Source organism: Falco punctatus, assembly GCF_963210335.1.
Source record: "Falco punctatus genome assembly, chromosome: 2".
NCBI lineage: Eukaryota > Metazoa > Chordata > Aves > Falconiformes > Falconidae > Falco > Falco punctatus.
This window is the reverse complement of record NC_137581.1, coordinates 14,974,223-14,999,872: the sequence shown is the minus strand read 5'-3', so window position 1 is coordinate 14,999,872 and position 25,650 is coordinate 14,974,223. Positions and strand designations below refer to the sequence as shown.

General features: G+C 37.1%; 1 protein-coding gene across 2 annotated transcripts in view; it reads right to left on the bottom strand.

The window, feature by feature from the left end:
- ARHGAP42 (Rho GTPase activating protein 42) overlaps window positions 1–25,650 on the bottom strand; it is a 215,959-nt gene that overhangs the window by 119,403 nt on the left and 70,906 nt on the right. Inside the window, exon 3 of one of the 2 annotated variants that reach the window (XM_080376482.1) lies at window positions 6,438–6,533. In XM_080376482.1, the coding sequence (XP_080232608.1) occupies window positions 6,438–6,533 (96 nt within the window). Of the gene's footprint in view, window positions 1–6,437; window positions 25,031–25,650 lie in introns of both variants that reach the window. The other variant, XM_080376483.1, reaches the window with a different exon arrangement.

Genomic DNA, 25,650 nt, shown 5'->3' with positions numbered 1-25,650 from the left:
GGCAGTCTGAGACACCACAGTTTGCAGTCCAATTTAATAAAATGAACTAGCATGAATATTAGACTCCTTTAGCACACCAGGATGTGAACTGCAGTGACTCAGGAGATCTCCTGCTTCACATCCAACTACTCCTGCCACAGAAGAAGGGTAGGACAGACAGGAAGAACAGTAACTGCATCAGCCACCCCAATCTAATTTTTCTCATTTGAATACACATCTTAAGGCAAACAGGGAATGAAGCATGCAAATTCTAACAACCTTCTGATATATATCTTGAAGAAGAATTAAAAACAAGGCCTGTGTTGTTGATCTTATTTACTCTTTTCCTTCTGCACAGATAAAGGCCTATTGCAACATTATTTTATTTCCTGCTTTGTCAGTCTCATTTGACCTTCCACAGAAAGGACAAGAGCTCTTGGCTGGACTAACAGAATGCCAGCCTTCTCTTTTTGGTACAGATGCTGTTTCGAAGCCTCTGGGATCCTAGCACTAGCATAAAATCACTCATATCTTGGGGTCAAGAAACAATAGTGTTGCAGAAACAGGTGGCATTTGTTTAAATACGCAACAGGGATTAAAAAACATAATGGTAGGAACAGATTTAACAGATTTTAAACAAATACTTCAGGCATTTCACACCCTGATTGCGCCGAGTTCCTCCCATAATTTGTTACTGTTTAACTTTTGTCGATAAAAATAGTCCAATAGGAGTACCAAACAACTCTCTCCTGTGATTCAGATCTTAAAAGGTCACCTAAAAAGTTAATCTTAAAATTCATTCTTCCAACTGGATGAAAAAGAGCTGGCAAATCTAGCCAGGTAATTACTGTGGAAAAACAGCATACAATCTTTCTATGCAAATTCACTCTCAGCCGCAAATAGCTTTCTATGCTAATTCAGAACTCAACCCTTCCCCACCCATCTGAAAAAAACGCCTTTTGTAAATATGCTTGTCTCTAATATGTTCCACAAGGTCAACAAACTCAATCACTACAAAAGTCATTGGGATGATACCTATGCTAAAAAAGTCCGCCCCCACAACTTTAACCTCGAGGTGGTGGCAAGATCCTCCTCTTTCCTTGGTTTGGATAAGGCAGTAGTAGACCAGAGCCACTGGAATTCGTTTTGATTTAATTGTTGTTTGGTAATTCCAATCCAGAAATGTGGTTATGAATGACAATTCACTGCAAAGTAGGTAGAACGTGAACCCTAAAAAGATGTTTCTTGAACAACCTCAAGTGATTAAAGAGATGATCTGTAAGATACACAAGAGATTCAGACCATAGGTGGCTCAATGGCATTTAATAAATAATTTGAAAACAGCCAGGCAAATTCAAGAAGCCATTGCACACAAGAAACAATAGAGATCCAGTGGCTTGAAATTGTGACTAGCTTGACAGCAGCTTTCCGAGGTTTCTGATTAACCTCTGAGTGGCTCCAAAAGAGTCTCTCTCCTAATTTGAAGACTGCAATGTCCACATATTGATTTGCCAATTTTTGCCTCCACACACTTCAGGCAGGAATAAAGCTCCCAAGAAATTGTCTCTCTTTCTCTATCTCTCTTTTTCTGTGTCTCTCATTTTATGCATTGCATGCATAGTTTATACCATTTGAAAAAAACAGAATTTGGCACCTCTTAATGCCAATTAAACTTTTACATCGTTGTAAGAGATGGGGGCGGGAAACTTTCTGATTTTTTTCTCTTATTTGTGTAGGATTATATACAAATTTCCAAAGACAGATCAATTTGCTGTTCTGAATGACAGGATGCTTGTCCTCTGACAAGCTCTCCAAGAGGGCAGAGCAGCTGCTAACTCAAAAGCATTGTGCATAGGGATGCCCAGTGCAAGAAAAAAGACTGAGCTTCTGGCACTCTTACTCAACTCAGACAAGACAGCATTAAGAAAACTGCAGTGGACTCAAACGAGTACTATTAAAGCTTTTTTTATTATTATTTATTTATTTCTCCTCTGTACATTTTAGTTGATTTTTCAAAGTTCAACTTGAAACTAACTGCTGTATACAACATAATTGCCTGGTATGAGTTAACAGTTCTGTAGATGGTCATTTGCTAGCAATTTTAATAACCCCATGAATGACTTTAAGTGTGAGTCAGCAAGATCACATGAGCCACAACTCCTAGGAGCAAGAGGAGAATTCAGTTCGCACAAGGAAAGGTGCCACATCTTAGAATTTCTGACCTATTCCTTGTGGCTCATTTAATAAATATTTCATAGATGATCATAATCCTAGCATGTTTCTAAATCAAGCATCTGATGCTACCTGAAACATCTGTCATAATATGATTCTCTTCAGAGGAAAAAAAAAAAAATCCAAACCCAGCAGTAACTGAGTGAAATACACATGCCTTTCAATGCTTTTTGCTAAATAGCACGCACTAATAAAAAGCAGATATTAAACTAAAATTCCAACATATCAGAATGTATTTATTTTTCTTGGCTTCCATTAATTCTGAAGAGCATGGTCTTACACTGCTAATATTAAATCTCACTGATCTATAACAAGCTGTAATACAAAACAGACAAGAACTTGTTAAAGAAACATGACACGATTCCATGGAGTTAAATAAAAATATTTATTATTTTCATCTGTATCAGCCACAATCCAGATAACAGAAACAGAAGAAAAGAGGATAAAACCAGGGAGATTCTTGGGGAAGAAATCAGGTGACACAAGCTGAGTAGTACTAGAAAGGAGGAGCTGGGCAAACCTTATCCTTACAAAATTTATGCCTGCACAGGGTATGCTGAGGAAAAAGACACTTGCTCATTAAAATCATAGGTTTTTCACCTATCCCATCTGTGTAACATTCTGTTAGCTGTAAGGTTTGAAACATGTAAAAATGATGCATCAGTTTTGCACAAAATTGTCACTGGGCATGGCAAATGACTGACCTTTACATTCATTCACTGCCAAATTTAAAGCATTTAATCTTTGTGCAAAATATTAATTACAAAGGGGGCTGAGAGTAACTGTGCACAGGATAGTATGTCTAAAAGAGTCAATGGCAAAATGTTGTCAAGTCTTGGCTATTTCAGACTGAGGAAGGTACAGTTGTTAGTAATATGGGGGAAGCAACACCCTCTCCTTAGAGAAAAGGTAAATTACATCAAACCTTGATCACTATACCTTTTTAGTATTAATGATTCACTGCCATTCATCATGTTATTTTTGCTTTAAAGATGTCACTTTCTGCATAACTTTTCAATTGCACAAAAATATTACAGCTTGGCTGAATCACAGGCAAATGGAGCTAATATCCATGTTCTACTATTAATGAGTATGGCCCTGTCAAATATCATGACCCTTGCGTGGCTGCAGATCACATGCTGCCACGTGCATTTCAAAACAGAGGCAGAGACAACACTGGCAAGTGTTGCTAGCTGTTTATTTTTCAAATGAGAAAAGCTAGTAAAGCTGAGGAGCACTGTTTCCCAAACCAAATTTCCTGGCAAATATCTGAAAATCTGAAAAAGCTTTTTATAGCATGAATCCTTTGATGTTCACAGTTTAAAAAAAAAAAAAAAAAAGTTGTAGCTGATTTAGGGGAATAAGACAGTCTGCTTATTCAAGAAAGTCAGGGGAATAGCTTACAACCCACACACAAAATGTCTGACTCTAAACTGGGCATGTTACATCTGAAAGTGACTACATAGATAAATCTGGGTAACTTGCAACTGCATGGCAAGAATACCTAAAATGCATGAAAAGACGCAGATTTTTATTTGTCAGAGAGCAACAATACTTCTATGGAAGAATTAAACGTTTTGAAGTAAGAAATCATAAAAATCAGAAATCAAAGATAGGAATTGAAAGAAAATAAAAAAAACTCAAATAAATCAATGGATTAAATAATAAATGGATTAAAATAAATACGAAGAACACCATCATAATTCTGTTTTTATTGACTGTTTCATGGAGTTTAACTGAAACTACTTTCATGAATTTTATGTAATGGGCTTATTGGAATAGATGAGTTGTATAAACAGAGCACTTTGAACAACACAGGTTACAGGAAATGCAAATAAAACTGAAAGCTGTTACCAGAGCTCAGGTTGGCAAAATAAAAATTAAAATTATGTTGCGCTTAGCTGCTGAAAGGAGGCCTTCAATTCTAGCATTGCCTCAAACAAAAATGTTCATGAAGCTAGCAACTCACTTCCAAACACTTATTACCGGCAAGAAGAAAAAAAAAAGAAAAGAAGTCATTTAGACTTCATTTTTGAAAATAGTTGATATTTTTTAAAAAACAGAAAAAAATAATATCATGACAGAAGAAGCCTTATTCAGAAGGTAAATTTTTAATCCTAAAATGCATTAGGGCGATCACCAACACTGATTAAAATAGAAATGTATTTTAAAATCTTCAGAATGTAGTCCCTGTGTTAAGCCCCTATGTATATACTGGTTTCATACAAACCTTATTAAGTTGGAGTATCGTTGCAGACCGAAGTGGCCTGCACAATTGTAGATATTCTTAAAAAAAAGGAGGTGAAGGCAGAAGGAGGCACTGAGAGCAGGATCCATCTATACAAAGCTGTCTTTGATGATAAGCAAACATCTAGCTTGTTGGGGCATGTTAAAGATATGGATAAATTCTAGGTCACTGCTTTAGGGAGATCAAAAATTGAGCCTTACCCTATAAAAGCACACAGTATCATTTAAGCTCTGTCAGACTTGAATTTTATTCCTGTCAGTTTACCTTTTCTTTGATGTACATAACAATCCATCAGGCAATGGGTGCTTTAGAAGCTAGAAATCCCTTCTTTGAAGCTCTAACTGAAATAAATCAGCTGTCAAGCTTCATGAACTCTGTTTTTTTCCTAAATGGTTTTAAATGCCTGTTTAATGTCCAAACAATAAAATGTCTTTTCTTTGCTACATTTAGGTTCCAAATAAAATGAAATTTGTCTTTGTCTTCAGCCACCTCATTTTAAACACAAAACCTTACGTGTTTAAAAAAGTTATTGACCAAGTCTAAGGCATATAACTGAGATACTGTAGATTCAGTTTAAATGCATAAAATATGAACAAGCTAACTTAAAAAGCAAATAAATAATATGTAGAATGTCAAAGAAAACATACACACCATCCATTTTTTGTCTCTTTCCAATCTTGATACACCTGAAAAATGTATGCAGTTGTGTACCTGAGTAGAAGCAGCTCAGTGGTTTCACTCCCCTACTTGTATATACCAGTAAAATTAAACCTCCCCTCCCACACCCCTGCCAAAGGTGAGTGGAAGACAGTGACCCAATACCAGCCATCTTTGATGACAGTCTCCTAACTATCACAATATTGTAGGGTGAGGATGAGGCAAACCTTGTCAGTGAAAGCAAGCAGCTCAGTCCTTTAGTTCAATGATTAGTAACTCAGTCAGAAAGAGAGAAATATTTAAGGGAGAGGAGACGTGAAAATATAGTAAGTGAGACACTTGGAAAAGCCTAAATCTGAGTTTTCTCTCTGCATTACACAGATTAAAAACAACAAAACAACAACAACAACAACAAAAAACAACTAATAAGTCCTACATTCCTTCTTGTACTGCCAAATTATTTCTTTTTAGCAGCCACTACTCTTTAACAACCGTTTTCCTTCCTCTCAGATGTTTGGGAAAGACATGGGGGCCATGTGGTATGTAAGACTCATGACACTGAATGTAGCCATTCCAAAAATGGATTATAATCCAAGTTTATCACCACGGGAGCTACAGCACTCCAGTTGCTGCGCTACTGCCCAAAAGCATCGCTGCAACCACAGCAATGCCTTGCAGTAAGAGTGGCTGAATTTCTGAATCCTGGTAATGTTTCCAGGATGAGTCTGCTGAGGGAAAACTATTTTGATGATATTAAAGAAGCTTACATTCAAGACAAGCTGAGCTGTTCAGTTCTGTGAATGTAGAAGTTTTGGATGTGTGCAGAGGGAGAACATTAAGCAGCTAGTAAATTTTAGCGGCAAAAGTTCAGACAACTATATACTTTGGAATGCACAAGTTGTAAAGAACATATTCTTGGGTTTAGATCCTTAAATACTTCCTGTGTCTTACTAGGCAGTGAAGTGTTTTTTGGAGACATATATTATTTCATAGGAAATTCATGTACCTTTTCATATCTCAGCAAAAAATGGCTAAAAATTAAATACAGAAGCAGAATTCGGAAGATTCACAGTTTACTCAGTTGACCAAGTACTGCTGGATACTTTCCTCTACAATGAATCAAGCTATGTCATGAAGACAAAGGTTTTTCACTTATACTTTTAGTCTTGCATGATTTCTATTTACTGAAATGTTTCTATTTTTGTTACATGCTCCATTAAAAAAAACAACTGTGAATGCCCCACTATGTTTGTGCCGTCATATTAAATATATAAGAAACAATATAAAATGTTACTGCAATCACAACACAGAATGTACTTACCAATATTAATTTCATCATCAGTTTCAGCATCTCCAATACACTCAAACTGGAAATCTTGTAAAGACTGTGAAAATTTTTGCACTGCCATGGATAAATCTAAAATTCAAGAAAGGAAAAAAAAAATTAAAAATAAATCAGAATTACCCCATTACAACTTCATTGGAACAAGTTGGCTCCAGAAATGCATGAAACATTTTTTCTGTTTACGAAGTTTCCTTTCTAGTATCTTTTTTGGACAGTAACTTCCTTCAAAAAACCTCATCACCAGTTCAAAATCAAAGCACCTGAGTTATCCCAGAAACCTATGAAATAAACTGATGCCAGATTTCAAACATTAATAAAGGTATTATGTCGACAACTGAGGAATTGATGTACTTCTTGAAAAATAAGAAATTAATATAATAAATGAATGTCTAGTGGTAAATTCCATATGTAATTAGACCACTGTTTAAAATACTGCAAGTTTAGTTTCCAGATTAAAGTAAAACTCGTGACAGTTTCTTTCATAAACACTTTCAAAATAATTACATTCTAAGTTTTCTAATACACTAAAACATTATACAGTGTTATGTAAAAGCTTTGTAAAAGAAATGGAATGGAAAAAATGGAACAAGTGCTTGCCAATCAACTACATCATCCATGGATTATGAGCACCATTTTCACTGAACTACACAGAGTGGACCTTCAAACCAAGGAAATGTCAAAGCAATCCAAACTTCATAGCATAAAATTTCATTAGCATTGTACACACTCCAACAACAACAACAACAAAAATGTAAATACAAAATATCAATGTAACCACGTAAATCTGTTCTTTTCTTTTTTAGGTATATTAATGACAAATGAAGAGATGAATGTGATAATGAATGAACTCGGTTGAGACTTAAAACCATTACCAGTCCAGATGAACCCAGAAAACCAGCAATAAATCTCTATGTCCTAGAGGACATATGTAAAAGAAATGTAATGTAATTACATTACATAATGTAAAAGAAAAAGGTATCTGTTTTGAAGCCAGGAAAATTAGCAATTAGATTTTCTAAATGTAATCAAAAGTCAATAGTAAGGATAAGTTATGAACATAAACAAAGTCATAAATTCTATCTCAAAAGCATCACGGATCTGTCTGTCTCCATCCTTGGGAATGTTCAAAAGCCATCTGGACATGGAGCTGTGTAACTGGCCCTAGGTGGCCCTGCTTGAGCAGGGGGGTTGGACCCGATGACCTCCAGAGGTCCCTTCCTATCCCAGCCATTTTTTGATTCTGTGATGTCCTTAAGCCTCTGTTACTGTAAAGACATAAATGCTCATTTACTCAATGCTGGACACAAAATCAGAAGGCTAACCTTTTTCCTGGCAGGAATACTGACTAGCATTTAAATACACATATTGGCCTAATGTCCTAAATCAAGCCAGACACAAACAAAACAAAACAAAGTGTCAGTTAAATTTGAACAATTCCAACAGTAATAACCATTCCACTATCCCAAATGAAATAAGGTTTGAAAATCTTACAAACACTTCCAAGTAAGAATCCACATAGCAAGATGACTGATTTGGGGGGATTCTTTTTTAACTAAAGGTAACCACTATCAAGCAACAGAATCCCTGCCAAGATTTTGCCCTATCCTTGTATTTACTTAGTGCCTGTTGCTTTCATATTTCCACACCCAGCTATAGAGTACAGCAGTCAAACAAGCCAACTAGCAGTCTTTAGACAATGCAGACATGAACAACTTTTTTCTTGTATGAGTAAGGAATTCTATATCTGACAGAACTGATCTGATAAATAACTAGGGTATAAGGAATTGGGTAAACGATTCTGTGTCTTTTTGATAAAAAGCATGGAAAACAGGAAAGAATGCTCCCCAGAATTATTGCATCCTTATTGAACATATCCTACTATGCTGTACGTAAAGATTATATTATTAAATGTATTAACAAATCAGATGCTAAACACAAAGTATTTCCTACTGTTTGTATAGATAAAACAAAATAGATCTTTATAAGCTGAGGCACTCTGGTTATGCAAATACAATATCTTTGATATCTAAGTGACTGATTGTTCTACAGCTGTTAGAAAGACCTAAACATGGATTTGTTCACAGCAGGATGCTACGAGTTCAAAGGGAAGAAACAGTTTTATTGTTGCCTCTTACAAGTTATGACATTGAGTTCTAAACCCTTCTATAAAATTGCTGCATGCTAATTGATGCCAAAAGAAATAATATGGCCGTAAGGTGATTGAATGAAAAAGATTCTATATTGCAAGTACACTGAAATGTAAAAATTAATTATCACTAATAGGAATGCATATTTCCTCTGGACAATCTAATAGCTGCCCTTGATGACCAGCATCTCTGTGAATGTGAAAGGAAACAAAGGAGCATGGACTCTTCCCTATCACTCTTCTACACATGCAGGGTCTCAGTGGAACAAATGTCAAGGGAAAGGAAAACCAATGATAAAAATATCGAAGGTGGAGTCTCCATTTTATATCCTGGATTAGTCACACACAGATGCTGACCTCTCTTTCATTGTGTCAGCAAATCAGACAGTGTTAACGTTTATATGTTTTGAACCTGAAGGAGGCATGTTCAACCTAACTCTGAAATAGTGGGTATGAAGAATGTAGTAAGAATGAGAGCGCTCATCAGATAACTTGATAAAATCATCCAGAATGATTCCATTTGGAAATTTTTGCCTCTATATGAGACCTATTCTAATAACTTGAAAGTACCAGAAGATACCATATTAAAGGTTAAAGCTGTTTAGTGTAGCAAGGCATAAAATGAGTTTCCAAGGTCAGATGCTTCCTGTGACACTAATTTACAGGTTCTATACAAAGTTAATTTTAACTGAAAATATAAAAAAATATTATTCTACAGAAAATTTTAGCTTACTTGGACAGCTTTGTACAGGCTGTAATAGGAGCTACACTGTAAGAACTCCAAGCTCAACTTTGCAGTTGAACCACCAACACTGGACCAAGCAGTGCAATTTCACATTTATCAATTTCTTTCTTAAGAGCATCATCACCTTACTTGATTACAAAATTTAACTAGTCACAGAAAGGACCAGTTTTGCTGTAAGCAGGCCTCCTTTAAGACATAAAAAGATTCAAAACTGAATTAAATCAGATTTAACAGCAACTGCCTCTTCAATCAAGAAAATGCAAATGATACCACTAGCATCCTTTCTTGTCTGGACAAAAAGAAAAAAAAAAAAAAAAGAAAAAAAAAGAGCAGAAGATGGAGCAGAGACCTTGTCTAGCTTTACAAGATATCATTTACCGCTTTATACCCCAGAGTCTTAATGCCACTGAGAGCCCCCAATACATCCTGCTCCTTCCACATGTAGGAAATTAAATCACCACACCAAACCAACCACCGCTTTATCATCTGCAAGCTATGGAGCATTGCAAGAATCACTCTTACTCAGCTTCTAAAATGTACATTTGATAGTCATGTCCCTCTTCTCGTGGAGTCCACATGAAGCAGGATATTTCACTTCACCCAGGAAAAAAATTCTCTTTCAAGCTGAGTCAACTGATCTTCTAAGTTACTATAAAAACCTTAGCTTTTATTGACAGTACAACTCTATCACCCAGGGAAGGAAGGCTGCCCAAAAGTCTCAATGATACCATAAGTGTTGTTGCCCCTGCTCTTCTGCACACATTCAAAGAGCAATCTCTCTGGGTGCCAGTGAAAGACTGAAAACAGACCCTGTTATCCCTCAGCTGCCAGAGGGGTGAATTTCTAACTGACAATCATGTTAACATTTATTTTCTGACAGTACTTAACCTGCACCTTCTGTTCCCAGTTTTCCCCAAAACCAAAGGAGGATTCAATTAAGTTTTACAGTAAGGCATATAGTCAAGAGCAGCCATCTACAGGCTACTTACAGTGTAGATGTAATTAGAAGACAGAGTGGCCTGTTTTAGTAAAGGTTGAAGCAAGTCAAGTGGCCAGCAATATAGTTTATTTGAAGCTCTGACAGAGGAAGTACTAAAAGAAGCATACTACAATGTGACCAGAAACAATGAAAGGATAATTGCTGCTTAACCATAAGACAGTAATAGAAGACCAGTATTAAATATGGATATATATAACACCAACCATCAGTATCATAATGTTAATGAAAGGATAATAAAAGCCATCATCCATTCAGGAAAGACACAGAGGAATCAGGAAACATGTTACTCTATTGTACTTCTTCCTGAAGTTTTATAATTTTTATCTATCTGCTTAACATATATTTACCCAACGAAAATATGGAGAAAAAATCTGCATTATCCTAGAAGTCAGGTTTATTTAATATTCACTTTGTTTCAAACTGCCAAAAGGGATTTAATTCGAACTGTAGTATATTACAATACTTAGGCTTCAGATAGGGCCTTACATGGTGGATATAGGATGGCAGGAGTGAGGGCACCCTCAGCAAGTTTGCCGATGACACCAACTGTGCGGTGTAGTCAGCGTGCTGGAAGGAAGGAATGCCACCCAGAGGGACCTCGACAGGCTTGAGACATGGGCCTGTGTGAACCTCATGAAGTTCCACAAGGCCAAGTGCAAGGTCCTGCACATGGGTCACAGCAATCCCAGGCACAAATACAGGCTGGGTGGAGAACGGATTGAGAGCAGCTCGGAGGAGAAAGGCATGGTGGTGTTGGTGGACAAAAAGCTCAACGTGACTGGGCAATATGCACTTGCAGCCCAGGAAGCCAACTGTATCCTAAGCTGCATCAAAAGAAGCACGACCAACAGGTTGAGAAAGGTGATTGTCCCCCCTACTCTGCTCTCGTGAGACCCCACCTGGAGTGCTGCATTCAGCTCTGGGATCCCCAACAAAAGAAGGACATGGACCTGTTGGAGTGAGTCCAGAGGAGGGCCACAAAGATGATCAGAGGCTGGAGCACCTCTCCTGTGAAGCCAGGCTGAGGGAGTTGGGGTTGTTCAGCCTGGAGAAGAAAAGGCTCTGGGGAGACCTTACAGCAGCCTGACAGTGCCTGACGGGGGCTTTTAAGACAGACGGGGGTCGATTTTTTTGGTTGGGCCTGTAGCAACAGGACAAGGGGATAATGGCTTTAAACTGAAAGAGGGTAGATTTTCATTAGATATGAGGAAGGAATTCTTTACTGTGAGGGCGGTGAGATGCTGGCACAGGTTGCCCAGAGCAGCTGTGGCTGCCCCATCCCTGGCAGTGCTCAAGGCCAGGCTGGATGGGGCTGTGAGCAACCTGGTCTGGTGGGAGGTGTCCCTGCCCATGGCAGGGGGGGTGGAACTAGGTGATCTTTAAGGTCCCTCCCAACTCAAACCATTCTATAATTCTTTTCATATCCGTAATGAAACTATGATGTAGTCTCAACTACAATTGTTCTTCAACTTTCTTGTCCCAGATTTGCTAAACAGATTATAAGACAAATTCTTATATAGAGCCTTGAGGAGAGAACAATACATTGCAATAAAGTGATGAAATTATGGATGATAGTATCAGAAGGAAAGAAGAGTGAGTATACTAGTTTTGGCACAAACCTCCACAACAAGGATACAGTTCTACAGATAAAGAAACTTAACTAGATTTCTACAAGTTGGTAAGCACAAAGAATTTTTTTGGTTGGGGTGGGAAAGTTATTTGGTTTTGCCAGTCTGATGGCTGGAAGAAAAGAAGGAAGCCCAAGCTTCTGACAGAAGTCAAACAAGGTCCAACAGCTTCATGCACTTGCAAAAGACCAATATCCCTACCCTAGTAACAGTCTGCAAGAAAACATTCTCAGCAAATACATCAAAGCCAAAGTCTTTCCAGTTGCTTACTTACTAAGGTGACTTCATTAGCAAATAAGAGTTCCAATAACCAACACTGTTCTTGACTGATGTCAATCATCCTGGAAAAGCCTGGTATCATTCACTGAGTTAATAAAGAAAAACAGCAGTTGAAACCTAGTGAGAAGATTAAACATGCCTAAATGAACTCCTGAGTGCCAGCTGGAATGCAGTAAATGGGACTTCAAACAACAGGCACTCTGACTAAAATAGTAACAGTAACGTATCTGGTGATCTGACACAAAGCTAGTTATTACCGTATGGCTTCAAAGACAGGAGAAGCAAGGGGGCAATGGCTGAGCTGGCAGGATATTAGAGGCAATTCTTCAGTTAGTTGAATTTCAGGACAGTTGAAGACTGGAAAGGAGACCACGTACAGTCAACTTCAGTATTTGAAACCTTTAGACAGTTTGACTATATGCATTGTGGTGCCATGCTTGATGAGCTATCTCATTTGGTCATGCACTGACATACAGGTTTATAAAAATCCAAGCTACTCACAAAACCCAAGCATTAAGGAGCCATATGTGAATGAAACACAGCAGAAACTGAACAATATTGCCAGAGTACTTGATAAGATGGCTAAAATGCAGAGAACCATATATCTAGTTAATTGACATTTATTCCTCAGTACCTGAAAATGAGTCACTGTTGTGTTTTTTGTTTTTAATTGCTTTACAAATCAATTTATTTTCTTGATTTATTTCATAAGCAACTCTCATCCTATAAATAATTTTTCTGGCTAAGTTATCTAAACAGTTGAAAAAGTAGATGTTTAACCGAGATATTATTTTGAAGGAAGCAAGGAAACATTAAAAACTCATACACGTGAATAAAGGGCTTTCAGAATTACAAATATAAATCTGTAAAACACTAGTTAACAGAAAAATACTTGTGACAGACACGTCTCCTTAAATACTTCATGACATGCTTCTTTACCGTGAAGATAAACCAGGAGCTGCCTTGGTTTTGTTATTTTATATGAGAACGAGCTTCACAGAGGCAAGCTTTATCAACAGCCAGGAATAAGCTGAAGGAACAAGAACACCCCACTGAGAAGCACTGAACTTCAACAGCTTCTGTGTTTGCTACAGTCAATTTGATTGTAACTAGAACATGTCACAGTGGGACATCTTTTTCCACATCATAGACTGTAAACACAGCAGCTGGCAGTACAATTATATTTAGGCAGAATGAACGATTAAGCAGTTAAAAGCAGTGATCATACAAGATTGCATATATCACTACTATATTTCAAATTTCTTCCCACCTTAAAGGCTTTCTCATTGAAAATCCCAGCTTCATAGTTGTTGGTCTTAATTAAGTAAACAGCACCAAAATGCATTTTCTTCACAATTTTTGCCTTTTTCCACTCTGTCACTCACTACTGCTTTAAAGTGAAAAATACGTGTAAATCATTGGCTGTAGGTAACTGTCTTATACAGAAAATCTTCCACTTTCACAATGTGTATGATGGCAGGTCAGCACAAACAAGTGGACCTGTAAAGGACTTACAGATTAGCCTGCAGCAGCAATGCTTAGCATGGGGGTGCTGGCACATACCTCAGTACTGCAATTAATCCCCTCAACTGGACATGAAAACAACTCTGAATTTTGCTGCCAGAACAGGTAACCCCAGCTTAATAAAACACCACCACGACACATGCCCTCATCACCTATAGTTAGAAAGCAATGTAAAAATGTATGTTAACATGCATTTTAAACACACACAAAAATCTGCATAGTCAGCTGATATAGCTTCTGCCATCTTCAGTTTCAAGTGGCTTTCAATACTAGTCTTTCCTACCACACATCGTTCATAGCCTATACCACCATTGCATGGAATACTGTCCATGGCACTTGTATTTTTAGAAGTCTACTTGATGAAATTATTTACATACACACTCACACTTGTTATTCTTTATTTCTCAGCTGCATTATTTTCTGGATCAAATTAACTTCTGATTGTCATATTTAAAAAAGAAGACAAAAAGAGGAAGAAAAAAATATCTTTTTATGAGTGATCACATTTTTTTCCAAATTTCTGCAGAATAATTTAATTTTGCAAAACACAGGGCAAGCTGGCACAAAGGCTATCTGCAGGGGCAGATGGAGCTAATGCTGGCCACTTGCCATAATGGCTTCCAAAGAAGCCACAAGAAAAGACCATAAAGGAATACAGAATCCAGTGTCCAGTGCCAAAGATTTTGCAACACAAGGGCCGTTGCTCTGTATTGACACAGTCTTTCATTGTTGCTATCAATAAACTCTTTATCCTTTTTATTTGCTAGCTTCATTGGTGTGTATTCTTTGCCAACTTGCTATTCATGGAACAATAATAAGCAACTAAAATAAACAACCCCCTACCCCAACAATCCCACATTACTTTTCCACCTTAGGTTCAATGTTTTGCTCTTAATTTCAGAAAGCTCATTTCTTTCTCATGATCTCCAAGGAAAGGACATCAGCAGAGTATGTCAACATATAGCCCATGGTTGCTACATTCCTCTGGGGTTAAATAAGGCACTACAGCAGTCTGAAATTTTTCAGTGTCATTTTCTTACTCAGGAATATTTCCATGAGAAAAGTGCACAATTTATTTTCTCATTCTAGTAAGCACTGAGAAATCCCCTTGATCAAATACAACAAAATCCCCACTTTCTTAACACTATGATGCAAGAGCTATTGAAAACTCTGTATCTTCTACAAACTTCATAGCTATTAATACCAACATTTTTATACATGAGAAAATTATGCAGTATTTTGTAGATTCTCAGTTTTTCTCTATGGTCAAGCACTAAAACCAATACATTCTTGAAGAAGACACCCCAAGCACAGAGCAGTGATATTTAATGAGAGGGGAATTTTTTAGGTCAAATTTGCATGCTTGCTTGAAAAAATCATACCAAAACTTCCCAGAAACATAACTGTTGAACCAAATAATGTTATGCAGTCAAAAGACAATTCTGGTAATATCCCATCCCTCTTTTCACTATTTCTGTCCTTACCCCAAACTCACTTCATCTATCAATGTGTAAATCTAACTTTATTCACATAATTAGAAGAACAGAAAGCAGCTAATTTTAGTTTAATATGCAAAAACTGTAAAGTCTATAAAATGACCAAGTCATTTTGACTTTGCCTAGTTACAAACACATGAAAGAACAAAAATACAACTAAAAATGTATGCCCTATAACCGTCAATGCGGAGGACACCGCACAGTATGTACTGCACATCTGCTTCTCTAAAATTAGGGTACATATATAACTTCATAGTTCTTTGCCATATTAAGTGGTGTCATTTTATTTTGTTTTGATACTCCCACATTCTTGCATTTTCTCATTACACCATTGCTAAAAAATCCTTTTCTTTCTCAATATTTTAGCTTATAAGACTGTTCAACAATACTGCTGCATTTGATAAGAAAACAGACTATGCATGGAATTACTAGGGTTTAAACCTTCCAATTGTCAAATCATATTCACAGAATTAACGCAACAATAAAACCTTATAAGTGACTGATTGCAAGGTTAAAAGCAGAACAGAAAATTTTCCTTTGTTACCAATTGCAGGTTTTTGAATATTTTCCACAAATATGGCAAAAAGTTTCAGAAAGCATTTGGTTTCATTTTAGTTTTGAAATTATAAAGATTGGCTGTAGGGTATAACTTAGTACTATTTTTAACACATTACATTTTTCTAAGTTACATTCAACCACAACATCTCTATAGAATGCCAGTTTTGCAGATATGCTTGTTTTCATTCAGTAAAGCTTTTTGGCAAACATCCACAGTTAGGATTCCAGTATTTCCAATACTGGAATATTCCAATATTTGTTCCCTGTTAGAGAAGAATAAATCTTTGAAAACAAGCACATTTCCATTTTTTTCCATTCTCGAATAATTGAAAATCAGTACTCACTCATCTGTACTCTTCCAGTATTTTCCCTGTGTCCCTTTATAAAACTATTCCATAGTTCTGTATCAGGAAGATACAACTCTTTAATCTAACTTTTTAACCACTCCATAAAGTACATGATATATACCTGAGAAGAAGCTAAGATTCTATCTGATATAACACACAGTAAATAATCACTCCCTCCTACTTATTTATAGCTTTGACATTCAGGTTGCTTACTTCAGTTGATGGCTGTATACCATTCTTTTCCTATACCTTTCAGTACATTTTGCTACACTTTCCAAAGAGATGCAGTTTGCTGGTCTCCAAGTTACTGTACACACCAGAAGAGTCTGGGTCATGGTGGCAAGATGTTACACCTGAGCCACATGATGATCCTTTTGTTCTGTCGTCTTCATCATACACTGATTCTCACACTACAAAAGGGTATTAACATTAATACCAGTGAGAGCCTTGTGCAACATCTCAAGTTGGTGTAACTTAAGGCTGCTCTAAAATCTCAGATGGAAGTGTATAAGCTCTTTCAGATGTCTGTACTACTGATGTAGACAGCACACCAAGGTATCCAATTCAAGGACACGCAGCCATGTGGAACTGTTTGGCCAACATCAAACACTGCATAGATGATGATATTCCTCCCTTTTTCAAATACAATTAATTTCAGGTTTGTTTCAACAATCATTTGAATGACGAACACTTATTGAAGCAGCCTTAGTGTACGATTATATAGAAATCCTAAAGAACTGGAGAAAGAATGTTAACAGTTTTGTTGTTGTTGTCAGCTTTTTGTATCTTCTTCTATATCATTTTACTTTAACTTCTGCATAGTGTTCTACCACTCTGTTAACCACCCTAGGTTCCTTAACTTTCTTCCCTGCAAATTTGCTCTGACCCTCAACATACTTTCTCTTGCTCCTTCTGGGGATTTTAAATGCTTTTTCATGATCTTCCACATTCTTCCCCCTCCCCATGGATGTTTATTTCCCAGAACAGTGTCAGCCTTTTCCAGAGAGCTGGGTCCAGCCCAGTCTTCTCCCTCCCAGTTTCTTTCATTGAAACATGCTTTATCAGGCTTGCTGCATCATTCCTTGCTCCTCCTTGCATATCCCAGAGATGGCGAGCAGTGAGCAGGCAGAGAAGCACCACAAAAAAAGGACAGAGAAACTAAGAGCAGATGTTGCCAGAGGTTGAAAAAGCAGAGTGACTTCCTGTCTGGCAGCCAAGGAGCTGTCAGAAAAAACATGGGAATTCCCAGATTTCTAGTGTAACGTAAGGTATTGGTGCATCAGTGGGTCTTTTAGTAGCAGTTTAAAAATACAGTTTTCTCTATTTCTTCTTAACCTTACAATACATTCAGGGAAATTTTAAAGGTGCATATTCCTATTTACAGACAGTGAAACAAAAAGCAATATATGATAATATTATTTCACAATATAATTAATGCCTAAGTTGCAACGCATTTGTAAGGAGCCACAGTTCTGACTATTTGGGCAAGATCAGTTCTGCCAGTTCTGCGCTGCCTACGTGTACATGTATAATGAGATGCAATTTCCCACTAGCACCCCTATCCAAATACATATCCAGGGGAAAAAATTTAAAAAATAGAGTTGGTTCTGGCATGAACAGGGAGCTACTAAGAAACCGCTTCCAGGAAAACCAAGAAGAAATCACTACAGCAACTATCATGCAGATCTTTAGCTGTAAAGATTCCTGCAATATATCTTCAAATGCTTTTATGTGCCACGATTTTTACATTAAGTAGATTCCCCTGTTCCGCAAAGAGGGCTGCACAAAAGAGGACTGGTCATATTGGCCTGTGTTGGATGGCGGGGGAGGGATGAAAGGAATGAAAGCAGTTATCAAGGCATTTGTAAGTAGTGAGCTCTTGGAACAACATTAGAGTTGAGGGTCATGGGAAACAGAAGCTTTGCTCACCCTTCTTCCTGGCAGTTTTCTGCACTTGGGCAACTAAGTAAAATGTTTTGTAAGAACAGAAGGAGGAGGAGAGAGGAAAAGAATTAAAATGTGTATATTTAGCTCATTAAAAAAAAATACTACCACTTTGCTTTAAAGGAAATGAAACACTTTCTGTATGAAATTCTTTCAGGCTTTTAGAGCTTAGGAATACAACACTTGATTAGATTCCTTTGATCAGACAACTAATATCACACTCACATGAACTTCACTATTGCACATTAACAGGGTTGTGTGGGTTGGGTTTTTTTCCTAATACAGACACACACAAACAGATGTATGTAACATTTGTTTACACAATTAGATATACACTTCCAGACATGGAGGAAAGAACTGAGATCTCAAACCAAGCAGGATTTTTTCCAGTGAAGTTAAATGGCACTAAATGTCTTTACCAAATCTGGCTTAAAGGAGTTTCTTGCACTCAGTCCACCACAGAGCTGGTTCACTATATAGCTACTTCTCACTGCTTAGGGAGAATGGATACCATACACATCAGTTTCATATAGCAAACAAGCTTAATATGCTAGTTAAACCCTCTCCTACCTTTAAAATATGAAAGGAATTCAGAAAATGCAAAGATAAGAGCCATGAAAGCACTTAGAAGTCTTAAAGATACATTTCTGAGGGTTTAAATTAAATCACTTGCAGTATTCTAAACTCAAAAATCTGTTACCAAATTACCTACATTTTAATAATGAGTGGGAAAAACAGCCACAAAATACTCTTCATTAAATAACGAAATGCACAACTACCAATCTGTTTCACCAGGTGAGCTCCTGTTTGTACAGCTTGGGAATCAAGTGTTCAAGTGTTCCCAAAGAGTTTGGAGATAACTCCAATTTGCATGTGATCATTTCCTTAATGGTCATGAAAGTTTTTGTATCTTACATACTTTCCAGTTTTACTACATTCAGTGAGACAGGGAAAGAAATAAACCCTGTAAAAAGCAGTAATCATATGAAGTTTCTATGTATAAAACTATTTCAAAGAACTGGCTGTTTGTACTTTACATGAAAGAGAGAAATATCCCTCATGTTCATTTCGCTGGACTCTTTTACTTAATTAACTTCTCAGACAAAAATAAGGAACTTTAATGATGTTTTGCTGAAGTCTGCCTAGCTTTTCTTAAGTCAAGTAACTTGTAAGAAGGACCAGCTAGGCTTCTACATATTTCATCTACTGGTGTTTTTTTCAACTTTTAATTCTCTGGAATTTTGTTCTACTTTCCTGTCACAAAAAGATTTACGAACATACGACAACATTCTCTTGTTATCTTCCTGGCAGAGTGATATCCTTTAATTAATAATCTTACCATCCATTAGTACTAGTAGTGTTTATATTACAGCATGTGTAATGAGTTCTGAACTAACTATTATCACTCATGAACAAGACCTTGTCATTAAAACAGATAAATAATAACTAGCTTGTTTTATTACTCAACTCAGGCCTGGTCAAGAAACAAATAAAATACTAGTAATTATTTGAAACTGGGGAAAAGGAACACAAATATCATTAATACCACTCTATGAGTCCATGAGAGACCTACATTTAAACATTATGTACTGATTTTGTCTTACTACTTGACATCATCCCAAAACACTTGAGAAAGATATGGGAAAATAAGGTACGCATAGTAAGAAAGGTAAGAAAGTTAAACTAAACTGGTGAGAACATCTTGTTTAAAGGAACACACTCACAGTCGTCAGCCTGAAAAAAAGACAACTGGGGAGCCATAAGAGTTCTACAATATTACAAGCGGTACAGAAACTATGGCTATCTTTTCTGAAGTGAAAACAAAAAGCCATCTAACACAGCAAGAAGCAAGCTCAACACAAATACAGGCAATGCTTTTTCTTAAAACATGTAATTAAATCATGAAGCTCCCTGCCACCGGATGCTGTGGATATTAAAAATTTATGTGGGTTCAAGAAAGGACTAGACAAGTTCACAGAAGAAAAATCCACTGAGAGCTATTAAAGACATAACCCCTTGCTCAGGAAATCTTCAAGCCCCAAACTGCCAGAGGCAGCGGAAGCATCACTACATTCTGCCTGTTCTTATTCCTACCCTGGGCAGTCAGTGCTGCATGTGAGAGAAAAACAGAACTCACAGCAGAGCAGTCGCTTGTATCTAGAAACAGGATGTAACGCCAGATAAGCCTCAGGTCTGACCCAGCACAGTTGTTCTTATGCTCTTTGTAGGAAGATTTGGACACATATGTTTTGCAATAACTTGAATGTCTCAAGACACCGTTAGCTGATCACCACCATCTGCTAGCAGGAGGTTATCACTCTTATGGATGAGCCAATATGTCATCAAGGGTAAGCACTCTCCAGCCACCTACCTAGGGTCACCTATTTTGGGAACAGACAACAACAAAGGAGGAGGAACTGACTTAACACTGCAAAATTAAAGATCATGAAGATGTTCTGTCTTGTTGGCTGAACCATGGCAGACGTCCTCCAGGGGATGAGTGATGATGGGTAGATGGAAGCTATATCATTAACTGCTCCAGAGCCAGAGGAAGTAGACCACTATGCCTTTAGTCACGCTACAAAGTTGTAATCCTTCCAGCAAGGCCTTGTTTAGTGATTTCTGCTGTGAGGTACACAAAGTATAACTTTTAACAGCAAAAATAACTGCATTAATAAATAAATAGCTGACAAAAGTTGATTTAGGCTACCATTTGGGCTTCAATAAGGACTGATTATACAGCTTTACTCCTTTCATACTCTGTGCTTGCACACGCATATTATCTTAACACTCTTCCTTCATATCTTTTCCTGACTTACTTCTTAGCATGAAGGCAGTCACTATGTGGACAACTATTCAATACTTGTTTTTTCCTCAGAGTTCAGTACTGCTTTCTCCTTTCTGCCTCCCACTATTGCATACTGCATACCATCCAAGTCCTGTAATGAACACAGAATTATCTCAGCCTTCATGGAAGCCAAGTCCAGGAAGGCAGTAAAAGAAGGGTATTTCTATGTCATATGCAGCATCATTCCCCTATCTGACAGACGGAGAAGCTGAAAGCAAGACTGCCTAAGGCCACACACCAAACTGGTGATTAGGCAGACCCTTGTGGTTCCCTGCTTCATGCCCATTATTCCAGATGCCATTCCTTCAAACCAGGAGATGCTAACCAGAGCTGGAAAGAATGCAGCTCCTCACACTTCCCTGTCCCTACAAAAGCGGCAAGTTTTTCTTCCAACAGGGCATAATTTAAAAAAAAAAAAAAAGTTGTAGATTAAAAGGAAAGAAGAAACCCCTAATTTCATTAAAAATAAAACAAAAAAAAAGGCAACACAACCTTGTTTTAATCCATTTAAAGCAGCCCCTGCAGAATGCCCAGTTACTCCAGCTGCACTAGTTAGGGCTCTGTATCTGTTTCAAGTCAGTCTCCCAGAAAATGAGGAACACTCCACACATGAACAGGCTTACTTAAAACTCACTTGCTAAACTATAGTTCAAGCATCTTTTAAAAAACACACAAAAGAAGACTGAAACAAAACCAGGACAAAACAATTAATGTTTGCACAATTAAAATCTGATGTTTCTTAATCAGAACAGTTTACATATGAATAATTTTATTACAGGGGTTTTGCATATAACATGTTTCCATTAGTTTACAGGTGCTGCAAAATTTTATTTTTCTTTTGCAAAATCATGTCAATTTCCACTAACTACGATTAATTCCCACTAAGATTTCAATCTAAACTCATCATAGCTCAGTCTCAAGAATCAATATTCAGAGGAATATTGAAGAGACAGAAAATAGAGAGCTGCTTTGCTTGTACACAAGTTCTAGGGGAAACCTGGACAGGTCTCCTCCAAGAGAAATGGGAAAAACTCCTTCTTGAAAAATACAAACCCACACTGGAATAGCTGATAACTATGCTCTTGGAAAACATCCATCTTGTTTCCACACACAGTCAGTAAATCGTCAATAATTCACTGGGAGGATGAAGAAACAAACAGAAATGCTCTGAGCCTGAACCAGTTACTTGTTATTAAGGTATTCATAAAACAAAATTTGGTGTTTAACCCTAGGCCTGCATTTTTAACCAAAGACTGACTGTAGAGTGCCCCTAACATCACCATAACATCATTCTCCCTTCAGCGTAACATAAGAAGTTGCACTTGGAACACAAGCTCTGCATAGCTCAGTTTGTTGGCTGGATGAATTGCCATTCCAGCTCATCTTCTCTTCCTTTTTCTCAATGAAAAGCAGCTTAAAGAAGTTGTAGATTTCATTTCAAAAGTCCAACAGCACTTAACATATTGGCTTCTCTATCCTCCATGTAACACAAATGGGAACATTTCCATGAAGTTATAACTTTTCACAAAAATATGGGAAAACTTAGCAGGATTAAAACTAAACAAGTTCTGTAACTGGATGCAATTCTGAAATCATCAATTCTTTTAAAAACAGAACGAGAATTCTCTGTAAGGGAATTCAAGGAAGTTCAGAAAGAACTGTAAGGGGAAAAAAAAAATCAGCTAGGCAACATTTGATGTTCACAATGAGAAATATGAACCAAACAATCAGAGCACAAACATAGTAGTTTGGATTTTGGACACAATGCCTTCTGAGTACAATATTTTTTCTTTTCATGAGCATGTAAAACGCTTAACTTCAATGCATGGCCTTTTCAGAGCTCAATGTGTATTGACTGTAATGCTGTTTCATCTCCAGTTGAACATGTAAGTAAATATGAATCAATGAACAGCCTATGATCTTTGTATTACTCAAGAGACGGCATGAGCAGCCAAGTAAAACACCTTCTTCCCAAAACATTCATGTTAGCTTCCTTGAAATTAGCAAACAAAGCACATTAAAATATCAGCTGTGGGAGAAGAAAAACACAGCAATAGATAGGTGGGGTTTTTTTAATGTATTTATTTTTAATTATTTTATTTAAAATTACAAGATCCAATAAGTAGATATTTTTACAGATATCTTTGGTTCTAACATGCAGGGCAATACATGGTTTCACCAAAGGAGTCAATTCTGTTTTGTTAATTGTTTCTGAATTAAGGATGCCCCAATCTACACATTGTCAAGAGAGTCCATAGTGACTCCTTCTGACTGTTGCAATAGCTCACCTAATAAGGACTGTGATTCTCTGGCTCTCTAAATATACAGTGGATTATAACGCCTTTTATCAAGCCAATTATTCACAAAGACAGGCTTGCTAAATCCTTTTACAAGCATCTTTCAATACAAAACAATACTCCTAGGATTCACTTTGGACAGACAAAAACCTAGAGCACTGATATGATTGGAGCTACCTCAGTGCAAGCTGGTCATGCTCATTACTTAGTAGCAAAGAGCTAATAAGCTTTAACTTCGCTATCATACCCTCAAGCTAAATATATAAATTAATCTTGTGTGTTCTGCTGTCAATTTTCATAATGGCTGGAAGAGAAAATAAAAAAGATCACTGTGGAATATTAATGATAAACTGGGTAAAGACTGTGCTCTAAACTAGTGTGGGAAGCAGTAATCATAAATAATATGGATGAGAGAACTAACACAAAGTTTGACGTAAATAGCCTTATTGAGCGTTCTTTTCCTACTGGCTTGGAGGCCACCAAGATACATACACCATACACAGTTACTAAGAAAAAGCACCAACTAAGTCCAACAAAAACTAGGACTTACAGTGCCGGTTTCTCAGTAATGACACTCAGGTTCTCAGGTTGCAGCTCCCCACACCCCCTCACCCCCCTTCTTTCTTCCTCCTGTTTTGAACACAAAAAAATGAAACTTATCTTCCTTCAAAGAAAAAATCCAGCAATGATCCTCAAAAGTTCTCCCTTAGCAATAAAATTTAGTAAAGTTTTCAGCTTAACAAGTCTTCTTGAACTGAATTTTCCAGTGGCTAAGAGATGATGCAGCTGCTAACCTTACTAGCTGGTATACACAGCTTCCCTAACTATACCTAACAAACTTATTTTAAAATTCATGGGTTTGTACTACTGAATGAAAAAAGTAGAACACTTTTCTGAGTGTGAATAATAGTCAGATTCTCTTTTTCACCATCCCCCCACAGATAAACAAAGTAGAAGGGCTTGAGAGAATTTTGGCTTCTTAAGACTTGCAAGTTGAAGCTCTGATAACTCTCAAGTGTATGTCTAAAAGATTATTGCAAGAAAAATTAAACAAGAAGGCAGCAACAAGTACTTCACTCAGCTGCAGCTTCTTATAACAGAATCAAACTTTAGTAGATTTTCTGTATTATCACTTTTGACATTTCTCTTTCCTGCCAAGTTATTTCTTTCTGGATCTCAAAGGAGCCTTACTATTTATCAGAGCCATCAAAAAATCTGGAGATCAAATTGGAAAAAGGATGTTAACACTGAGTAACATATTTTGCTGCTGATATAGATGTTTATAATCAGCTTTTATTTTTTCCTTTCTTGAAAAGCAGAAGGATGTCACAACCTTAAATGTCAGGGAGGTAAGTAGAGGAAAATTAAATTTAGGAAGCACACAGTAATGCACACAGTAAAAAGAAAAATAACTACATTCACATACTGATGGGATTTACATTAGCTTTAATATTCTGGAAAGATCTTGGAATCACTTTAGACCGTTCTCTTACAATGTCAACTCAATGATCAGCAACAGTCAAAATTACTAAGGTTTAGTACGGAAAAAAAAGCACGAAGCAGAAAATATCATTATTTCATGCATTCACTCACACCTTCAATATTTCATGAAGTTTCTTGCAATGCATCTCAGGAAGGGCACAGCTACCATAAGGAAAACACAAAGAAGGTTGACAAAGGACAGAGGGACAGATTTGATTGTTTAAAAGCAGAAACTAACTAGACGAGAATTTTTCAGAGTAGCTGGGGAACAAAACCTGCAAGGAAGAAGAGAGAAAAGAAAGGTCTGTAAAAATAAAATCCAAACCACATGAACTCCAGGAGAGGCCATGCATATAGGTAACAGTTACTATTTCTCATAGAACGAAAATCGCCATCCTTAGATAAAATAACCAAGCTGCAGGCATACAACAAAGGACGAACTTTTGACCCTGCAGCGCATATTGACACTGTGGAACTCCCCACTGGCTGTCACAGACTGCTGTGAAGCCTAACAGGAAACCTGGATTCAAACCCAGGTTAGATGAAACCACTTCTGAAAAGAGGTTATTTGAGGACGCTTGGGGGAACTAGCAGAATGCTACCGCAATTTAGAGGTTCTCCTGGTCTGACATATTTTAGAAACTAAGTACTTTTGCATGGGTCACCGACTGGTCAGTTTTATTCTGGAGGTCTGAAGGCAACGTGACCGCGACCGGTTGTGTTGAAACTGAAGAGATGCTGAAACATCTCTAAAGTAAAGCAGCCTCACAAAATCTGAAACCTGTGTTTCAGTAATTATAGGATTTAATTACTGCATTAATTTGTTCCATAAGGAAACAAACAGGTTTTACAGAAGTGGAAAAGCTCTTGTGTTCTATCATGTCAAGGTTTTTTA